General features: G+C 38.3%; 1 protein-coding gene and 1 long non-coding RNA gene across 6 annotated transcripts in view; one reads left to right on the top strand and one right to left on the bottom strand.

The window, feature by feature from the left end:
- THAP9 (THAP domain containing 9) overlaps positions 1-7,359 on the bottom strand; it is a 20,671-nt gene extending 13,312 nt beyond the window's left edge. Inside the window, exons 1-2 of one of the 2 annotated variants that reach the window (XM_077774792.1) lie at positions 7,247-7,359; positions 1,590-1,785 (exon numbers count right to left, since the gene is read on the bottom strand). In XM_077774792.1, coding sequence (XP_077630918.1) covers positions 1,590-1,785; positions 7,247-7,326 — 276 coding nt within the window. In that variant the 5' untranslated portion in view covers positions 7,327-7,359. Of the gene's footprint in view, positions 1-1,589; positions 1,786-6,762; positions 6,912-7,246 lie in introns of those variants that run through there. The other variant, XM_077774793.1, reaches the window with a different exon arrangement.
- LOC144240457 (uncharacterized) lies at positions 7,221-15,819 on the top strand. 4 transcript variants are annotated; one of them, XR_013337725.1, is made up of 7 exons: positions 7,221-7,592; positions 7,914-8,058; positions 8,422-8,502; positions 11,094-11,167; positions 11,798-11,993; positions 13,383-13,448; positions 14,511-15,819. It is a non-coding gene; the product is annotated as an uncharacterized LOC144240457 (long non-coding RNA). The 4 variants fall into 4 exon arrangements; XR_013337723.1 differs by lacking the exon at positions 7,221-7,592 and adding an exon at positions 7,599-7,726; XR_013337726.1 differs by lacking the exon at positions 7,221-7,592 and adding an exon at positions 7,599-7,757.

Raw genomic sequence — 15,819 nt, 5'->3', positions numbered from 1 at the left:
AAATACCACTAAATGCAGAACACTCACCTTTAATGTGGAAAGTTAATTATTAAAAAAGGGTCATAATATCTGATTTTTTCAAATATATGCCTAGGAAAATGTGAATAGGGTTGGGTTCTTTCTTTTTTTTCTTTTTTTTTTGCATCCATATAGAAATAGTAACTTACTGCCAAAAATTAACATGACATTGAAAGTTTCTGAAATGGTTAAGGTAACAACAGAAAGGTGGTAATTTGGGAAGGCTTTGTGGAAATGAGTTTTGGGCAGTATTTTAAGAAAGCAATAACAGTATTGAATGGAGAGGACAGGAAAATTATTTGTGCAAAAAGGCAGGCAGGCATAGTGGACAGAGCATGGGCTTTGGAATTAAGATTAATCTGGGGTCGAATCCTGGCTTCCTCATTTCTTAGCTGTCACTACACCTCTACAATCCCTCATCTCCTCATCTGTAAAACTGTAGTAATACAGAGTTGTTTCAAGGATACAATACAATAATTTATGTAAATCTCCTAGCACAATGCCTGGACCACTGCAGGTCTCAATAAATAATAACTATTATTGATTTTACACAAAAGCATAAGAAACTAGTCAATTCATCACATTTACAGTAGTTAAGAACATGTGGTTTGAAAAGAGAATTTGGAGAGTTAGAAATGCACAATTTAAATTTTTTTTAATGTTTTATTTATTTCTGAGAGAGAGACAGCATGAACAGGGGAGGGTCAGAGAGAGAGGTAGACACAGAATCTGAAACACGCTCCAGACTCTGAGCTGTCAGCACAGAGCCCAACGTGGGGCTCGAACCCACGAACCATGAGATCATAACCTGAGCTGAAGTCGGAGGCTTAACCAACTGAGCCATCCAGGAGCCCCAGAAATGCACAATTTAAAGGAAGCTCTTGGAGCTTAGGAGTTTGGACTTGACACCAACTCTTCTGAATACAGGAATGAGAGAAAACAATACTGAAAGGAGGAGATTCCAGTGGATAAGAGGAGGCAAAGGTGGCGTCAGGATAGAACAGCTAGACTGGTGCAGACTGAGCAGACGCTGAGGAGCCAGGTACAACAGTGTGGCCAAGGGGTAAAAGGATGACTAAAAAACAAAAGAAACCTAAGAATGTAACACTAATCCTGGTGACTGATTCATAGAAAGCCCTCTATTTTCCATAGATACCTCTTTATATCTATGCTAATAATTAGGTATATTTTTGGTCAAGCTCAACATTACTGGGAGGAGTCCAAAAAAAGCATAATTTCTAAGTATTATGGAAATTGTCTCAAACAAAAGCCTGAATTCTAAGGCATCTACTAGTTAATTTTTGTGATCAGTTTAGGATTCTTTATGTGGGTCTAGAAAATGATCTGCATTTATATACCTAAAAAACTCCAAAGCAGAATTGCTAATATTACATATAGATTAAAAAAACAAAAAAAACTAGTTTTCGGTGCATTTAAAATTTATTAATGGATTTATTTTAAGATTTAGGATTTTTTTTTTAAATCTCTGTAAATTCTACCTATAATGAGAGGGATCTTGATTTTTAAAGGCTCTGTAGAATTTAATTTTGTTTATACCTAGATTTAAGTACCTTGTATAGAGAAACAGAAGGCACAGCTCCTTTTTTCAGCTTTCTTCTTATGCCATATGACTCAAAGTCACTTTCTTGAAAATGTTTGGAACATAGTATAGCACCTGGTCCTGGGATCCAAATCTTTTTGCTTCTGGGGTCCACACGATTAACAGCCCTGATCCATTTTGAGCGCTGTATGGTATCAGTTGGAAATCTACAGCAATCATATTAAAGTTCCATTAACATGAAAATATTATGGTAATACTACAGCAGTATTTATTACATAAACCCATTTATTATTTAACTGCTTCATATAAACATCAAGTCCAGTTAAAACTTAATCTGATTTCACTTTTCAAAATTCTTTGATTTTTTGAATCCAAGAGGTCCATATCTAAGTGATTCATTTGCTTTAATTTCTGAGGGCAATTCTCATATTAAATACCCTACATTTTGTCTTCACTGCCTACATTAATGCAATCTGCTCAAATTTAGTATGTGTGTTTTTAAACTATGTCCACAAACTCTTTGCTTCTCTTCCTTTCAAGGAGTGGAGTCTAATTTCTTTCCCCTTGAGTGTGGGCTAGAGTTAGTGATTTGCTTCTAAGAAATACAAAAAAAAAAAAAAAAAAAAGGCAGAAGTGACAATGGGCAATAAGACTAAATAATAAAAGGTACTTGTTCCCTCTATTCAATGGTTTTTCTCTGGGAAAATTGCTCTCCCATGTGAGTGGTCCTGTAGAGATATGTTCACTGGGCAAAAACAGGCTTTCCGCCACAAAAAAAAAAGCCACATGAGTGAGTCTTTCTGAAACTGCACTCTCCAGCCTCATCAAGTGTTCAGAAGATTCTAATGTTTGCTAACATTTTACCGCTACGTTAGGAGACAGCCTGTAACACCCAGTTAATCCACTTCTGGATGCCTACCCTCAAAATGTGTGAGATCATGTTTCCACTGTATTTTGAAAAAACTTGTTACTCAGCAGTGGAAAACAATTACATTTCCCATACTCAATTTTCCTCTTTTGTTTTAAAAGGCACCACTTTTTCCTAGCCTTGAATATAAAAATTACCTTGTATTTCTCTATTTTTAATCCCAGCCAAATTACTACGTTTAGAAATTGGTGAGAGGGGGAAAATCACAAAACAACTCTTTTCTGCACCCTCTCCCTTGATTTACCTTGCAGACAGATCTATAGGTAGCTGTGTGACTTTTGTATATTTTAACTTGGATTTTAAAGCATATCGTTGTTAGGAATTGAAACTAGTGAAAATTTTAATCTCCTCAGCTCATTGTGGGGAAATAACATAGCAGTATGGTAAAACATACTTCTGAGATATTCTCTCAATCACCTTGAGAAAGAATACTGAATTAGAAGATCTGTATTTAAGCTTCAATTCCCTTTGATCAGCAGTGTTGTATTAGACATGGGTCTCAATCTCTGAGCCGCCTCACAGGGTTGTAGTTAAGGGTGCACAAGGTGACAGACAAATGCATTCAAAGGCACTCTGGAAATGGTAAAGTACTACCTAGAATTTGTTCTTTCCTAGGAACAGCAATTCCACTTTCAGGACTTTCATTTTATTGTTCCAGGAAGATGATGCTGCTTGATCAAGAGGAAATTGTTTTTCTAACAAAGGTGAGGCAAATCTCTCTCTTTTCACCAAGTTCATTTCTTAACTAATGGCGCAGGTTTGTGAGGCGCTTTTCTCTAACCATGAGAAAAGCAGTCTCTAACCATGCAAAGGGCAGTAAAAAGTTGGATAGTCCACCAAATGACATTACTTGCCTGATCCTCTGATGCAGTTTCCCAACTGGCATGCCTGCTGACTACAGCCATCAAATCCCCTTAGCCCATAGAATGGCCAGGGCCACTTGGAGCCCTTGAAGTAAGTATAACAGGCCAGTCCCAAACAGCTTTGTTTGTTTGCCCCAAAGTATTAAACAAGTATTTCCTGTGCATAACACAACATGAAAGGCTTGAAAAATATTATAGTCTAACCAGCATGACTAATTTGAACTCTGGACAAAATTAAATTGATAATAATAATTGATTCTACTTTTAAAGCATTTACCTTGTGCTATTTTTACATAGCACATTACACATTTACACTGTGTGTGTTTTAAAGTTTATTTAAGTAATCTCTATACCCAACACGGGGCTTAAACTCATGACTTGGAGATCAAGAGCCACCATGTTCTTCTGACTGAGCCAGTCAGGCACCCCGGTGTGTATGTGTGTTTTTAAAAAATCTGTGTCCTTAAAAAATTCTGCATGACAGGTTACCTTTCACTGTAGATGAAACCAAGGCCAGAGCTAAGTATAGCCACTAGTAAATAATAGCTGAAATTGGAATTCATGTTTCCCTATTCTAAAATCACCTGTAGCAAAAGAAAAATCCCAAACCAATCATCATCTCATATACACAATAATGACTGGTTTACACTAATACAGAACCTGCTTTCTCTCCTGTTAACTATGCCTTTTTTATACTATTGGCAGAAATTACTTTGGGCTCTCTGCATATCATATATTCTAGAAAAGTGGCTAACAAAATCCTGTCTATAGTGGTTATCTCTGAAGAGATAGAGAAAGGATTGAGGGGTAAAGCTTTATACCTGTAATTTAATTCTCTTCTAAGAGAAAAAACAAAGAAAACAAAAATGAAAACGAAAACTGAAACAAGGCAAAATGTTAACATCTGCTTAATTCTAGTGATGGGCACATCAGTGTTTGGTATGTATTATTTTTTACTTGCTAGTGTGTTAGAAATGTTTCATAACTGAAAGTATAAAACAATTCACTACAATTCAGGCAAAAACTTTTCCAAATTACCATATATATACTTCTTTGGTTATGAAATAAGTTGTTTAATCTCTTTACACCAACAAAAAGAGAATGAATCAAACTGTCACTTCTTTAAACTTCCTAGTCCCATCTCAGATTTAACCATTTATATGTCTGCCAAAGTACCAGTATTCTGGTATTTCCACACCTTTAATCATTTTGATTCATGCTTTTCAGCCAGAGCCCCTCGCCTGTGTCCTTGCAGTGTCTTTCACAATTCTGGTAATGGTGCTGGGGATGTTGGGGAAGGCTTAGAAGAGAAAATATTGGAGCTAGAGCTGATGTGTCAACAGGGGTTTGCCATGCAGACAGTGGCCACTCCAAGCAGATGCACAAACACAGAGATATAAAATAACTACTTGGATCTTACTGGTTGATAAAGCATTGAAAAATAAGTTAATGTGGAGGCCAGAGAGGGTTAAAGGAGGGTACAGAGGTAGCTTGAACTGGTTACAGATGGTCTAGAGGGGTGGCCAGAGGCCAGATCACAAAAGACTGTGTATGCTACGAAGTTTGGGATCCATCCTTTGGGTCAGTGGCCACCAGAGAAGTGTGCACTCATCTACAGAGACTTGAAGAAAACATTAGAATTTATTTTTATAATGTTTTGCCCCATCCCTTAATTTTTGTGTTTCATAATACATATTAGTACATTACTTCGTGTACGTAATTTATAAATCATTATGCATTTATCAGGGTCTGTACTCAAATTTCTTTGTGGAGAGAGCTCCATGATCAAGAAGTTTGAAGATGAAGCCTTTGGGCAATGACAAGTTGACAAATCTTTCCATCCTATATTATCTTTTTGCTGAACCCTTACTTCTGATCAATACTACTCTGTTGCTAGAATTAACACCATACTATTGTAATTCCTTTTCCTGTCTCTTTCTCCTGCATTCCTTACAACTTCCTAGGTATAGGAAGACAAAAATGATTCCCTTCCATTCATACACAAGGACATGTGTTTAATTTAGCAGACATATACAATAACAGAAATACAGAGGGAATAAAATTAAGGTTGGAAGACAGGTTTTGTAGGAAAGTCTTTGCAGAGGAACTTGGACTCTTGTCTTTAGGCATTTGAAAAGCCTCAGGATTAAAATCCTTTCTTTAGGAAACTAGCAGAAAATTTGCATTTTTAGAAAAATCATTTCCAGGAATCAGGAAAATGGAATGAATGGGAAGAAATCACCCTGGACGAATCAAGAGCAGACTACTGTAGTAGCTGCATTACATTCTCTTCTTAAAATTAAGCAGGTCTTACTTTGGTCCTCAACACATAAAACAATTAAAAGCAATGAATGAACTCTTCCTCACTCAAAGAGCCTAAGAAGGCAAAGGAAAAGCAGGGCAGCAAAAATGCGAAAAAGAAATATTAGAGAAAAAGGAGAGAACTAGGGACAGAGTGTGTCAATAGAGCCAATGGAGGTGAGAGTTTTATGGAGTAGTAGATATAATTAAAAGTTAAAAAAAAGGTCAAGAGAAGCACTTAGCATGCTCTCTTAGATTTGGCACGATTACGGGTGACCCTTTGTCAGTGCATTAGAGCAGTGGTAGTGATCTGGCTAGCATAGGTTGAAAAGTCAATAGGACTTAGGGAAATAGGTGTGTATGTTCCTGTTTAGAGGAGCCTGGTTATACAGGGAAGGAGAGCTAGGGTAGTGTAGAGGTACACACAGACTAAAGAGTTTGTGTATGTTTAAAGATGGAAGTACTGTGAGCATGCTTGCTGACTTTAGGCAAGCAATCAGTTGGAAACAGTTTAAAGTGAATACGAACTAACTGATGGGGAAAAATCCCGGAGAAGAAAAGAAATGATAACAATTATTAACAGCTTAGGTGGAGGAACCAGCCCAATTTAAAAAAACAACACAAAACAATGACTACAAAAGGCCTACCATACATAGTTGAAGCTCCTTAACTTGACATCTTATTCTTTTTAATGTCTTCAAGATATTTTTCCCACTCCTCTCTATGGTTATCTGCGCTTTTCACCCCTTTACGTTTTTCCATGTTATTCCTATTTAAGTGCTATCTTCCTCCCACTCCACAATCTAAGTTCAAGGTCCAACTCAAATACCATCTGTCCCAGAAAGCGGTTTTTCATCTTCTCATAAAAGTCCTTTGTCAATGGTTTAACTCTCTACATCTATTACCTTAACAGACTACTTCTTTTTGAGGTGCATTTCTTTTGGTCTGTGAGGATCTGTTCTACCCACTTTTCTACTTCGCATTTTGCCTTGAACTTTGACTGGAATGAACGACATACCATAGATGGGACTAAAGGTGTGAATTCAAATCAGACCCGTCTGAAAATCCGCCCCACTCTTGAGCCAATGTACCTTCCTTGCCACGAGCACATCCAGTCAGAATACAACCGGCCTTGTGGAGCTCAGCCAATACTACTAAATAACTTGCAGTAACAGGCAATATTCGTGAAAACTCATCTGTACTCACGTCCTGGGCAAGCCACACATCTAATAATAGAATCGAACGCTTTCAACAGTTTTGCTAAACTGCCCACCCTTCCCACCTCCTCACGTTAAACAGTAAGACGACCGAAAGGAAGCTCGACTCCTTTCAAATAGCCCTCGCTGAAAGCCATTAGGCAGGCGGTGGGCAACCAGAAAGAATCTGCAATTTGGAGGTACACACTAAGCCGGAGAGGCAGGACAAACACCGATTCAAAGGTCCCCGTTCCTCTCCCTCACGCCAAGCACGTCACGCACGTCACCGGCGCGACGCACCCCCGGCCCCGCCCCACCCTGGCCTACTGCCCGCCAGGCCGTGCTGGGAGCTGGACAGCCGGAGGCTGCTCTCACGCACTGGTGGAAGGAGAGGCCGCGCTCGCGGCTCAGCACGGTGTCTCGGGTGCTGCAGCCAACTGCCGAGCAACTTCGGGTCATCTTCTTGCTACGTGGGGCTCCACTTTGGGTGTTCCCGCGACAGCATTAATCGTGATAAACTTAACTCCGCCCGTGGATTCGGCAGCTACGACCTTTATTTGTCGGAAAAGGCGGGCTCTTAAGGCGCAAGACTCCTACCCTTCCTCTTCGTGGGCGCTGCTCTAGGCGCCGTGGCCAATCACAGGTCACGTCGCGTCGCCGCAGCCAATCGGGAGAGCCTGGGGCATTAAGACGAGCACTTGACGGCTCCTCCCTGTCTGTTGCAGGTTGGTTGGGGGATTTAGTTGTTTACGGGCTCGTTTTGCTAGTTTCAAGCCGCTCCGGTTACATCCGGTGCCATCGCGGTTCTTTGAGGCAGGGCCTGAAAATGCGAAGGCGGAGAGGCAGAAATAACGTTGAGGTGAATCCAGGGGCATGCGGATACGTCCCCGGTGCGAACTCTGAAAGTGACTGGAGGTTATGGCTGGTGGAAGACACGGCAGGGAGAGGGATAAACGCGGTACCCTAGAAATATTGGAGACGAAATTGGGCCCCCGGATAAATCATCTACTGAGAGGCATATAATTTTCTTGCATTTTATTTGGTAGATCCCTGATGCGGAGCTGTTGGGATGGTTGACCTTAGATACGTGACCCCAGAGGAGCTTGAATGAGAGTGTTAATACGTCGACTTAATTCAAGGAACCCTTTTCTACAAGAGCGTTTGGCCCTATAGGGGAATTAAGAAAACAAGGTAAGGTCCTTCCTTGGGGCAACACATGTCCAATGGGGACTCGTCAATAGCATTACTAGGAGGGGCAGGATAGAAAGGCAATGAAATGGTTACGGTTGGGATGTGCATTGTAGATAGCTTTCAAGGAGTGAGAAGGTCCTAGAACCATATCTTTGTTAAGCTCTGTATGTTTACGGTATGAAATTTCGATTTTCATGGAAGAAACAAAATGGAGCCAAAATATGACATAATTTCTATTCTATATTTTTGAAGAAACACTTAGCATGTTAAGTGGCCTCTCTCTCTGCTGCTTGCATTGGAGGCCCAGTAAGGAAACAAATGTTTTTGCTTTTTATTCAACTTTCTCATTTCCTTCTCCTGCAGGCAAGCAGGATTCCAACATTTCTAAGCCAAATTGCTGCTTTTCCCTCTTTTTGTTTTCTTAGTCCAGATTCCAGCCCAAAGGTAATACTTACTGACATCTACTTTCCATGATAATATACTTGTATCTTGTTTGAACGAAATTAACAGGCTTTGTATAGGTCCCATTCTTAAAAGTCACGTGGCCTAAGGATAGTCCATGAGTTTGGGGAAAATCGAACCATGGGCTGTGTGCTTGCTTGGCTGTTACATGTGCAAAGAGTAGGACCTGGATTTAAATCACCTTCAGTCTGTTAGACTATTAGAAACTTTCTTAGTACTCAACCAATTAAGACCCAGGTGAGGCTAAGAAATAAATAACAGTTTTCTCTTTAAGGAAAAAATTGGTTGCCTTGTTTTTTTTGGTAACAGTTTTGTTGGGATATAACACCTATACCATACAATTAGCCCATATAAATAGTGTACAGTTCAGTGGGTTTTAGTGTATTCAAGAGTTGTGCTGCCGTCACCACAATCAATTTTAGAACATTTCCATCACCCGCCCCCCCAAAAATCATTCTCCTCAACAGTCAATCCCTATATCTCCACTATCCTCAATTCTTGGAAACCACTAATTTTTTAGTCTGTGTAAGTTTGCGTATACAATTTCATATAAATGAAATCAGAAATTAATATAAGGCCTTTGGTGAGTGGCTTCTTTCATTTAGAATGTTTTTAAGGTCATGTGTAGCATGTATCAGTACTTCCATTTTGTTTTTTAATACAGAATTTTAAATATTTACTTATTTTGAGAAAGAGATTTAGAGTATAAGCAAAGGGGGGGGGGGCAGAGAGTGGGCGAGAGAATCCCAAGCAGGTTCCACACTGTCAGCACAGCCCAATGCAGGGAACTCACAAGCCGTGAGATCACGACCTGAGCGGAAATCAAGACATTACTGAGCCACCCAGGTGCCACCGAGTACTTCCTTTTTTTTTTTTCCCCCAAAAGGTGTTCCATTTTATGAATATACTGCTATGATGACTTTATTTAACCATTCATCAGTTGAACATTTGGGTTGTTTCTGTTGTGGGGGATTATTATGGATAATTCTGTGAAAATTAGTGTAAAAGTTTGTGTATGGATATATGTTTTCATTTCTTTTGAGTATTTATCTCAGGGTGCAATCACTGGGTCATTTACTAACTTACGTTTAACCTCTTGAGGAAATGCCCAAGTGTTTTTCCAAAGTGACTAGATGATTTCATTCCCATTAGCAGTGGATAAGGGTCCCATTTTCTCCATGTTCTTGTGAGTGTGAAGTGGTATTTCATTGTAGTGGTTGCCTGGTTTTTAAGGACTCCAGGTTTGCAGGGATCCCACTAGAGGTTGCTCCTTGCTTGTAGACCACTGTGTTAGGTGAATTTGGCTTTTCAGTCTCTAGCACACAAATAGATACATGTGTTTCTGCACACAAATAGATACATGTGTTTCTGCTATAATATACATGTTCCTGAAAAATATCTCATGTTCAGCAAAATTGTGCATGTGAAAGTAGTACTTAACAGGAAAAAGAAAAAGCGTTGATCACTCAAAATCTGTGCAATCTGTGGGTAACCTCTAAAATAGTGATCAGTACCTGGGATGTACTCGTATGCCCTCCCCTCACCCCTTAAAGGTAACTTAAATGGACACTGGCATGGGGTTTATTGAAAGAGCAAGACTGGTGGGTACTAGACATTAGATAGGAAGTGGAGCTCTGAGCTAATGAGTTGTTAAATGATATAACCTGTCGAGAGGCTGAGGGCAGGTGGGCAGCTGAGGAGGAAGCTCCAGGTGCAGGCTCTCATTTTTCAGTTATTTTTTTAATGTTGGTCTTTGAGAGAGAGAGAGAGCTCACGTGGAGGAAGGACAGGTGGGGGGGGGGACACAGAATCTGAAGAAGGCTCCAGGCTCTGAGCTGTCAGCACAGAGCCTGATGTGGGGCTTGAACCCACGAACCGCAAGATCATGACCTGAGCCGAAGTCAGACGCTTAACTGACTGAACTACCCAGGTGCTCCAATCTCAATTTTTATTTTCTTAAGTTGGAGTTGAAAGTACCCCTGCTGCCAACTCAGAATCAGAGTTCAGAGGGAAGGGTTTTTTTTTTCTTTTTCTTAATTGGATTCCAGATACTGTGGCTTGTGGCCGACGAAGGAAAGGTGAAACTGTGGCTCTCACATTATTGTTAAAGCATTCTTGTAATTATTAATTACAAAGGAGTTACTGAAAACTGCTATGCTGCACAACAGATGTACTTAAATGTTGTAAACTGCTTAAATGAAAACTCACTTTATGGAAGCCACAAGGGGTCACTGCCCTAGGTTTTCTTAGTGTACTCCTGGATAGGGAAATGTGTAATGCCTTGTAGATGCATGATTTTTTCTTTTGCTTATATTTATGTATCTTTATGTTTGTTTATAACTTGTGCATTTTTATTGCTGTTTTTACTAGTGACCTTGAGGTTCCCAATTTGATCATTTGATTATCTTTGCTTCTTTCAATAACTTCATATCCAGTGATTAAACTTTTTCACTGCTGTTCACATAATGAACCGTTGTGATTATTGAATACATAAATGAGGATATGTAAACTGTGTTAAAGATATTGTAAAACACATGGACCATTGCAATTTAAAAGAAAGTATCTCTTTTCAGGAATTACATTCTTGGAGATGTTGGAAAAAGAGTCCTGGGACTTCAAAGATAATCACTCCAAATATACAGGGGAGGTAGTATATTTTTCTTTAAATGTATTAAGTGTTTTTGGAACAATAGTAGTGAGTTGGAAATGGAGGATTATCCAAGTAAAGATTTACGAATACTTTGGTAAAATCTAACTTCCCCTTATAGAATCTCGTTAATTTGGTCAGCTGGGTCAAAAATAACAACTAGTGCTTATCGAATGATTATAAGCCAGGCTTTGTGCTAAGCATTTTATACAGACAGTTTTGTTTATAAACATTATGTATTTCTCACAACTGTATGAAAGCAAATAGACTTTTTGCTTTCTAGGACAGGTATCTTGTTGAACACCTACTCTTTTGTCAAATTCTTAGTTCTACTAAAACCTTATTGTCCTGTTATATCAAAATGTATTGTTAGTAACTGACTTAACATTCTTGCTGAATTTTTCACCCTTTCATTTCAGAAAGCCTTGGGGTTTTGAAATTATTGGTGACCAACCAGAAACACTGTTCTGAATCTGATCCTTTCCCCAAAACTTCAGACCTTTTCAGCTAATTCATAAGTTGTACATTTTGCTTTTTGAATATAGATTGTGACTCTTTATATTGAAGTATTTATTGCTGTGTAAAAATTATCCAAAACTTAGTAGTTTACAACAACACTTATCTTTACAGTGGGAGAAGGGCAAACTGGAGAGACCTCATCTTCTGGACTCTCACTTAGCAAGCCTTGGTTCCTTGATGGCTGTAGGCTGAAGATTTCAGTACTTCCACAGGAGAGCCTCTCCATAGGCGTCTTGAGAATTCCCACAATGTGACAACTGTCTTTCCTCAGAGGGAATGATCCAAGAGAGAAATGCCTCGTCAACATGTAAGTCGGCACATATGAGGGTGTGAATACCAAGAGGTGGGAGATCATTGGGGACCATCTTGGAGGTTGACTATCACCCTTTACTCTTTTTTAACTGCTTCCATTGAATCAAGAGATTTAGTATTAGACCCTCTGGTCAAATAATTTGAAGTATGAGAGCATGTGTATTCAAATAAGTGCTCTCTTTTTCTGAGGTGCACATTTTCTTGCCCATGAATATGTAAATTCCATAGGTGATGCCACATTCCTTTTAGAAATTTTCTAGAGGGTGTATAAGAGCTCATTTTATAGCTAGAGAATAGTGTACTTTGATCATATATTTTTTTTCTTGGACCCATTTCTCATCTCATAACCTCTCCTTAGGTGAAGGGGTGGTTAGAGAAGCTGGAAGTAGAGTATAGATAGAAATTGAGTATCCCTACCCCTGGTATTTTGCTTGGGTTGCAGACTGACTTGGCAAGGTTGAAATTTCTGTTTAGAGTTTTCTAAGGAATGCAGTCCAATTACTTAAAAACACTTAACACATATATTTGACATCGGATGGAATAAAGGTATAAATATACAGCAGCAGCAGCTTTAGAGTGATTTGTCCTTTTCCTCAAAAGCTTGATATTTGTCCAATATGGTGAGTATACTTCCTTTTCTTTCTGTTGCTCCCCCCTTGCATCTCCCACCATGGTCTTATGTCTCTCTTAATGTACACAGTACGGACTTTGCCAAGTCCTTAATTGGGGCATTCTGATCAGCATGGCCCTAATTGGTAGTGCCTGAGATTTGTAATGTTTTGAGTATTTTTTTCCCTTTTCATTGTTTAAAAGTTCTTTGTTAGCAGTGTTAGCAGTGACAATTCTCCCACTTTTCCTTTAAAGCTTAAGTGCTTCTGATTATTGGAAATTTGTGTAACACAAAAAGCATTAATAAAAAACAAGATATAACCAGTTTTGGAATGTGTTTTAGTAAAGTATGGTTACCCTTTCCATGCCAAGCTTAATATTGAGAAGACATTTCTAAGTTAGCATAAGGTAATCTGTGCAAGGTAGTTAATGATAGATTTGAGATTATCTTTGATATGATTTTTCCAGTCAGAGTAAAATTGGAGGTCTTACCTGTTCATGAAAATTAAAATTTGTAGAAATGTGCATATGTTATGTTCTTTAAAAAGGGCTAAACAAAGAAAAACTTAGGACTAAAGTGTAATTTGAAAATAGGAAGAAAATATAAATGTCCAATGATTAAACTTTTTCCACTGCTGTTCACATCATGATCTGTTGTGATTAATGTATGTGGATGAGGACATAATGGGAAAAAAAAATCCTAGTGGGAGAAAAAAGTAAAGATATGATGTAGTTTTTGTATATTGATTTACTTGTAAATGTTTTCCTGTCTTAGGAATGAAATTGAAGGGTGTTTTTGTCAGATTTATCTGATAAGGAATTTGAACATTTGTACAGTAAGGTAAGTGGCTTATAAATTTGCTAGTTTTGACAAAACAGAAAACCAGATCTAAGCAAAAAATTGATATTTGAGCAGAATATGGATATTGTACTCAATTAAATTTTTTCCCTTATTTCATCTTTCAAAGATAACATGAATATGATTTCAAAGATAATATAATTTTCTGAATCTATAGATTGGTGCAGGATAGGCAGATGGGCGGCTGGGGTCAGGACTTTTAACCTTGATGATCATCTTTTCTCAAAAATAGTGATGTAATTCAGCCCCTGAGATTCTTAGAGATCATATATTCCAGGGTTTAAATTTGCTGAATTTTTGGATGTCCTATAAATGACTTTGATATTCCTGTGAATGACCATCCTATCACTTAATCTTCATTCAAGAATAGTGGATAAGTAGGGGGTCAGAAGGTGGGAATCTCAAATCTAATACCAGATTAGTCTGTCACTAATTAGTCATGTTGTCTTGGGTGTTTCAAATTTGAGGAATATAAAGAGGAAAAATTCTTGCAAATACTCAGTATTAAGTTTATTTTCTATTTCCTAAATTTCTATAAATATAAAAGTTGATACAAACTTCGTTTATGGGCCTTAGTCATAAGATTTACCAAAGAGTGCATTCAAAAACAAAACTAAAATATTAATGGGATGGATGCTACTGTTATGCAGGAGAAAACATGGTACTGGCTGGTATGGAATAAGTTGCAAATACATGCAGTCTTGTGCTTTGTGATGATTGTAAAGTTTTACAATCAGGAAAACAGTAGAGTTGTCCAGAACTTTACTCTTTTGTAGACCTCAGAATTACTGAAATGAGGGGAAGAGACCTAAATTCTCAAAAGGGTATCTTTGGACTGTCTGCAAATCCTCATTTGAAGAATTATGTATTACATTGTCTCCAAACGTTTTTCCATCTCCAATGGGAATTCACTCTGGAACTAACATTCCTTTGAGAAAAATTTTCATTTTTCTATTTTGATTTATGTTTAAATTTGGCTAGTAGTTAGCTAAAGTGGCTTAAATGTTGACTATTTTGTGAACTAATACAAGTTTTTCTTTTTAGATACAGGTAATCCTTACTTTGCACCATGCCATTATACATGAAGATTAGTTTTCACACTTTAAATAACACCAATCCTACAACGCAGTTGAAATTTCAGTTACAATAGTAACAACTGTTGCATAAGCTTTGTTGCTAGCTCTTTATTCTACAACCGATTATTAAAGATGTGCATCATGGTCAGTAACCAGTTACAACACATCTTTCAAAGTCTCTTGGTGATTGATCACTGAACATCTCTTAGTTCACAGAGTAAAGCATGTAGTTATGTGGCTTACTTGTTTCCCAGTGATAAACCCGTGCAACATTTTACAAAACTGGATAATCAGAAGAGGGAATTGACAGGGCAGCAAAGAAACAATGGAACTGGAAGTGAAATTGGACTTGAAAATGGCAACAGCATAGTGAAAACGAGACAAACCCAGGCCTCCATAAAGCTACAGCACAAACCACATTTTAAAAGTTCGATGAATATAAAAACAAAGTAAAGTTGCTTTCACCGTTTTTTTAAGTTTATACTAGGAACAGAAAGCCACTTACGGTTGAAATGGAGTGCTTGCTTTTACTTTGAATGGAGGACTGTAATAAAAAACAAATCCTAATCAGTTTAGCTAGGATTCAGGCCAGAGTTTTGAGGTTATTTGCTACATTGAAGGAAAATGATAATTACAAGGAGACAACACTTTTTGCCAGTAAAGGCTGGTTTCATCGTTCACAAGTTGGGAGTGCTTGCATGGCTCAGTTGGTTAAAGCATCATTTGGAAGTCGGCGTGAATGGATTAATGTTTCACTGACTAGTGAAGCTGCAAGTTCAGATAAGGATGCTACTGGGAAATTGGCACCCATATTCCAAGAATCACAGGCAGTCCTTGCTTTGCACAGTAGTATGAGACTGCTGTGTGAAAGCTTCACAGGATTTGGCTGGAAGGTAAACATCGTTCTAGAAGATACAGACGACTGTGGGAATGTTGACACTGCTGCCATTCAGGAAGTAGTTCTGGATAAACAGCCAGAAGAATTGAGTGAAGGTGAACATAGTTATGCATGAAGAAAGCAGTTGTGTGTTGTAAAGGATGAATACATTTCAGAAGTGATTCAGGTGAAAAACCACATTAAAGGAACTCTCAGATGTTTCATGACATTGCACAAAGAATAAAATGAGAAGCAGATCTAAACTCAGGAGGATGACAATTTGCCAAGGTATAGAAAAGATGCTTGCTCTGTATCGCAAGTTATATGAGAAAACAAGCAATGTCCAAACTACTCTTGAGACTTCTTTATGAAGAAATAAAATGCTATCATTTTCAATATT

Source organism: Crocuta crocuta, unplaced genomic scaffold (genome assembly GCF_008692635.1).
Source record: "Crocuta crocuta isolate KB4526 unplaced genomic scaffold, BGI_CrCroc_1.0 scaffold237, whole genome shotgun sequence".
Lineage (NCBI taxonomy): Eukaryota > Metazoa > Chordata > Mammalia > Carnivora > Hyaenidae > Crocuta > Crocuta crocuta.
Note: the sequence above shows the minus strand (reverse complement) of the source record. Positions and strands in the feature narration are given on the sequence as shown.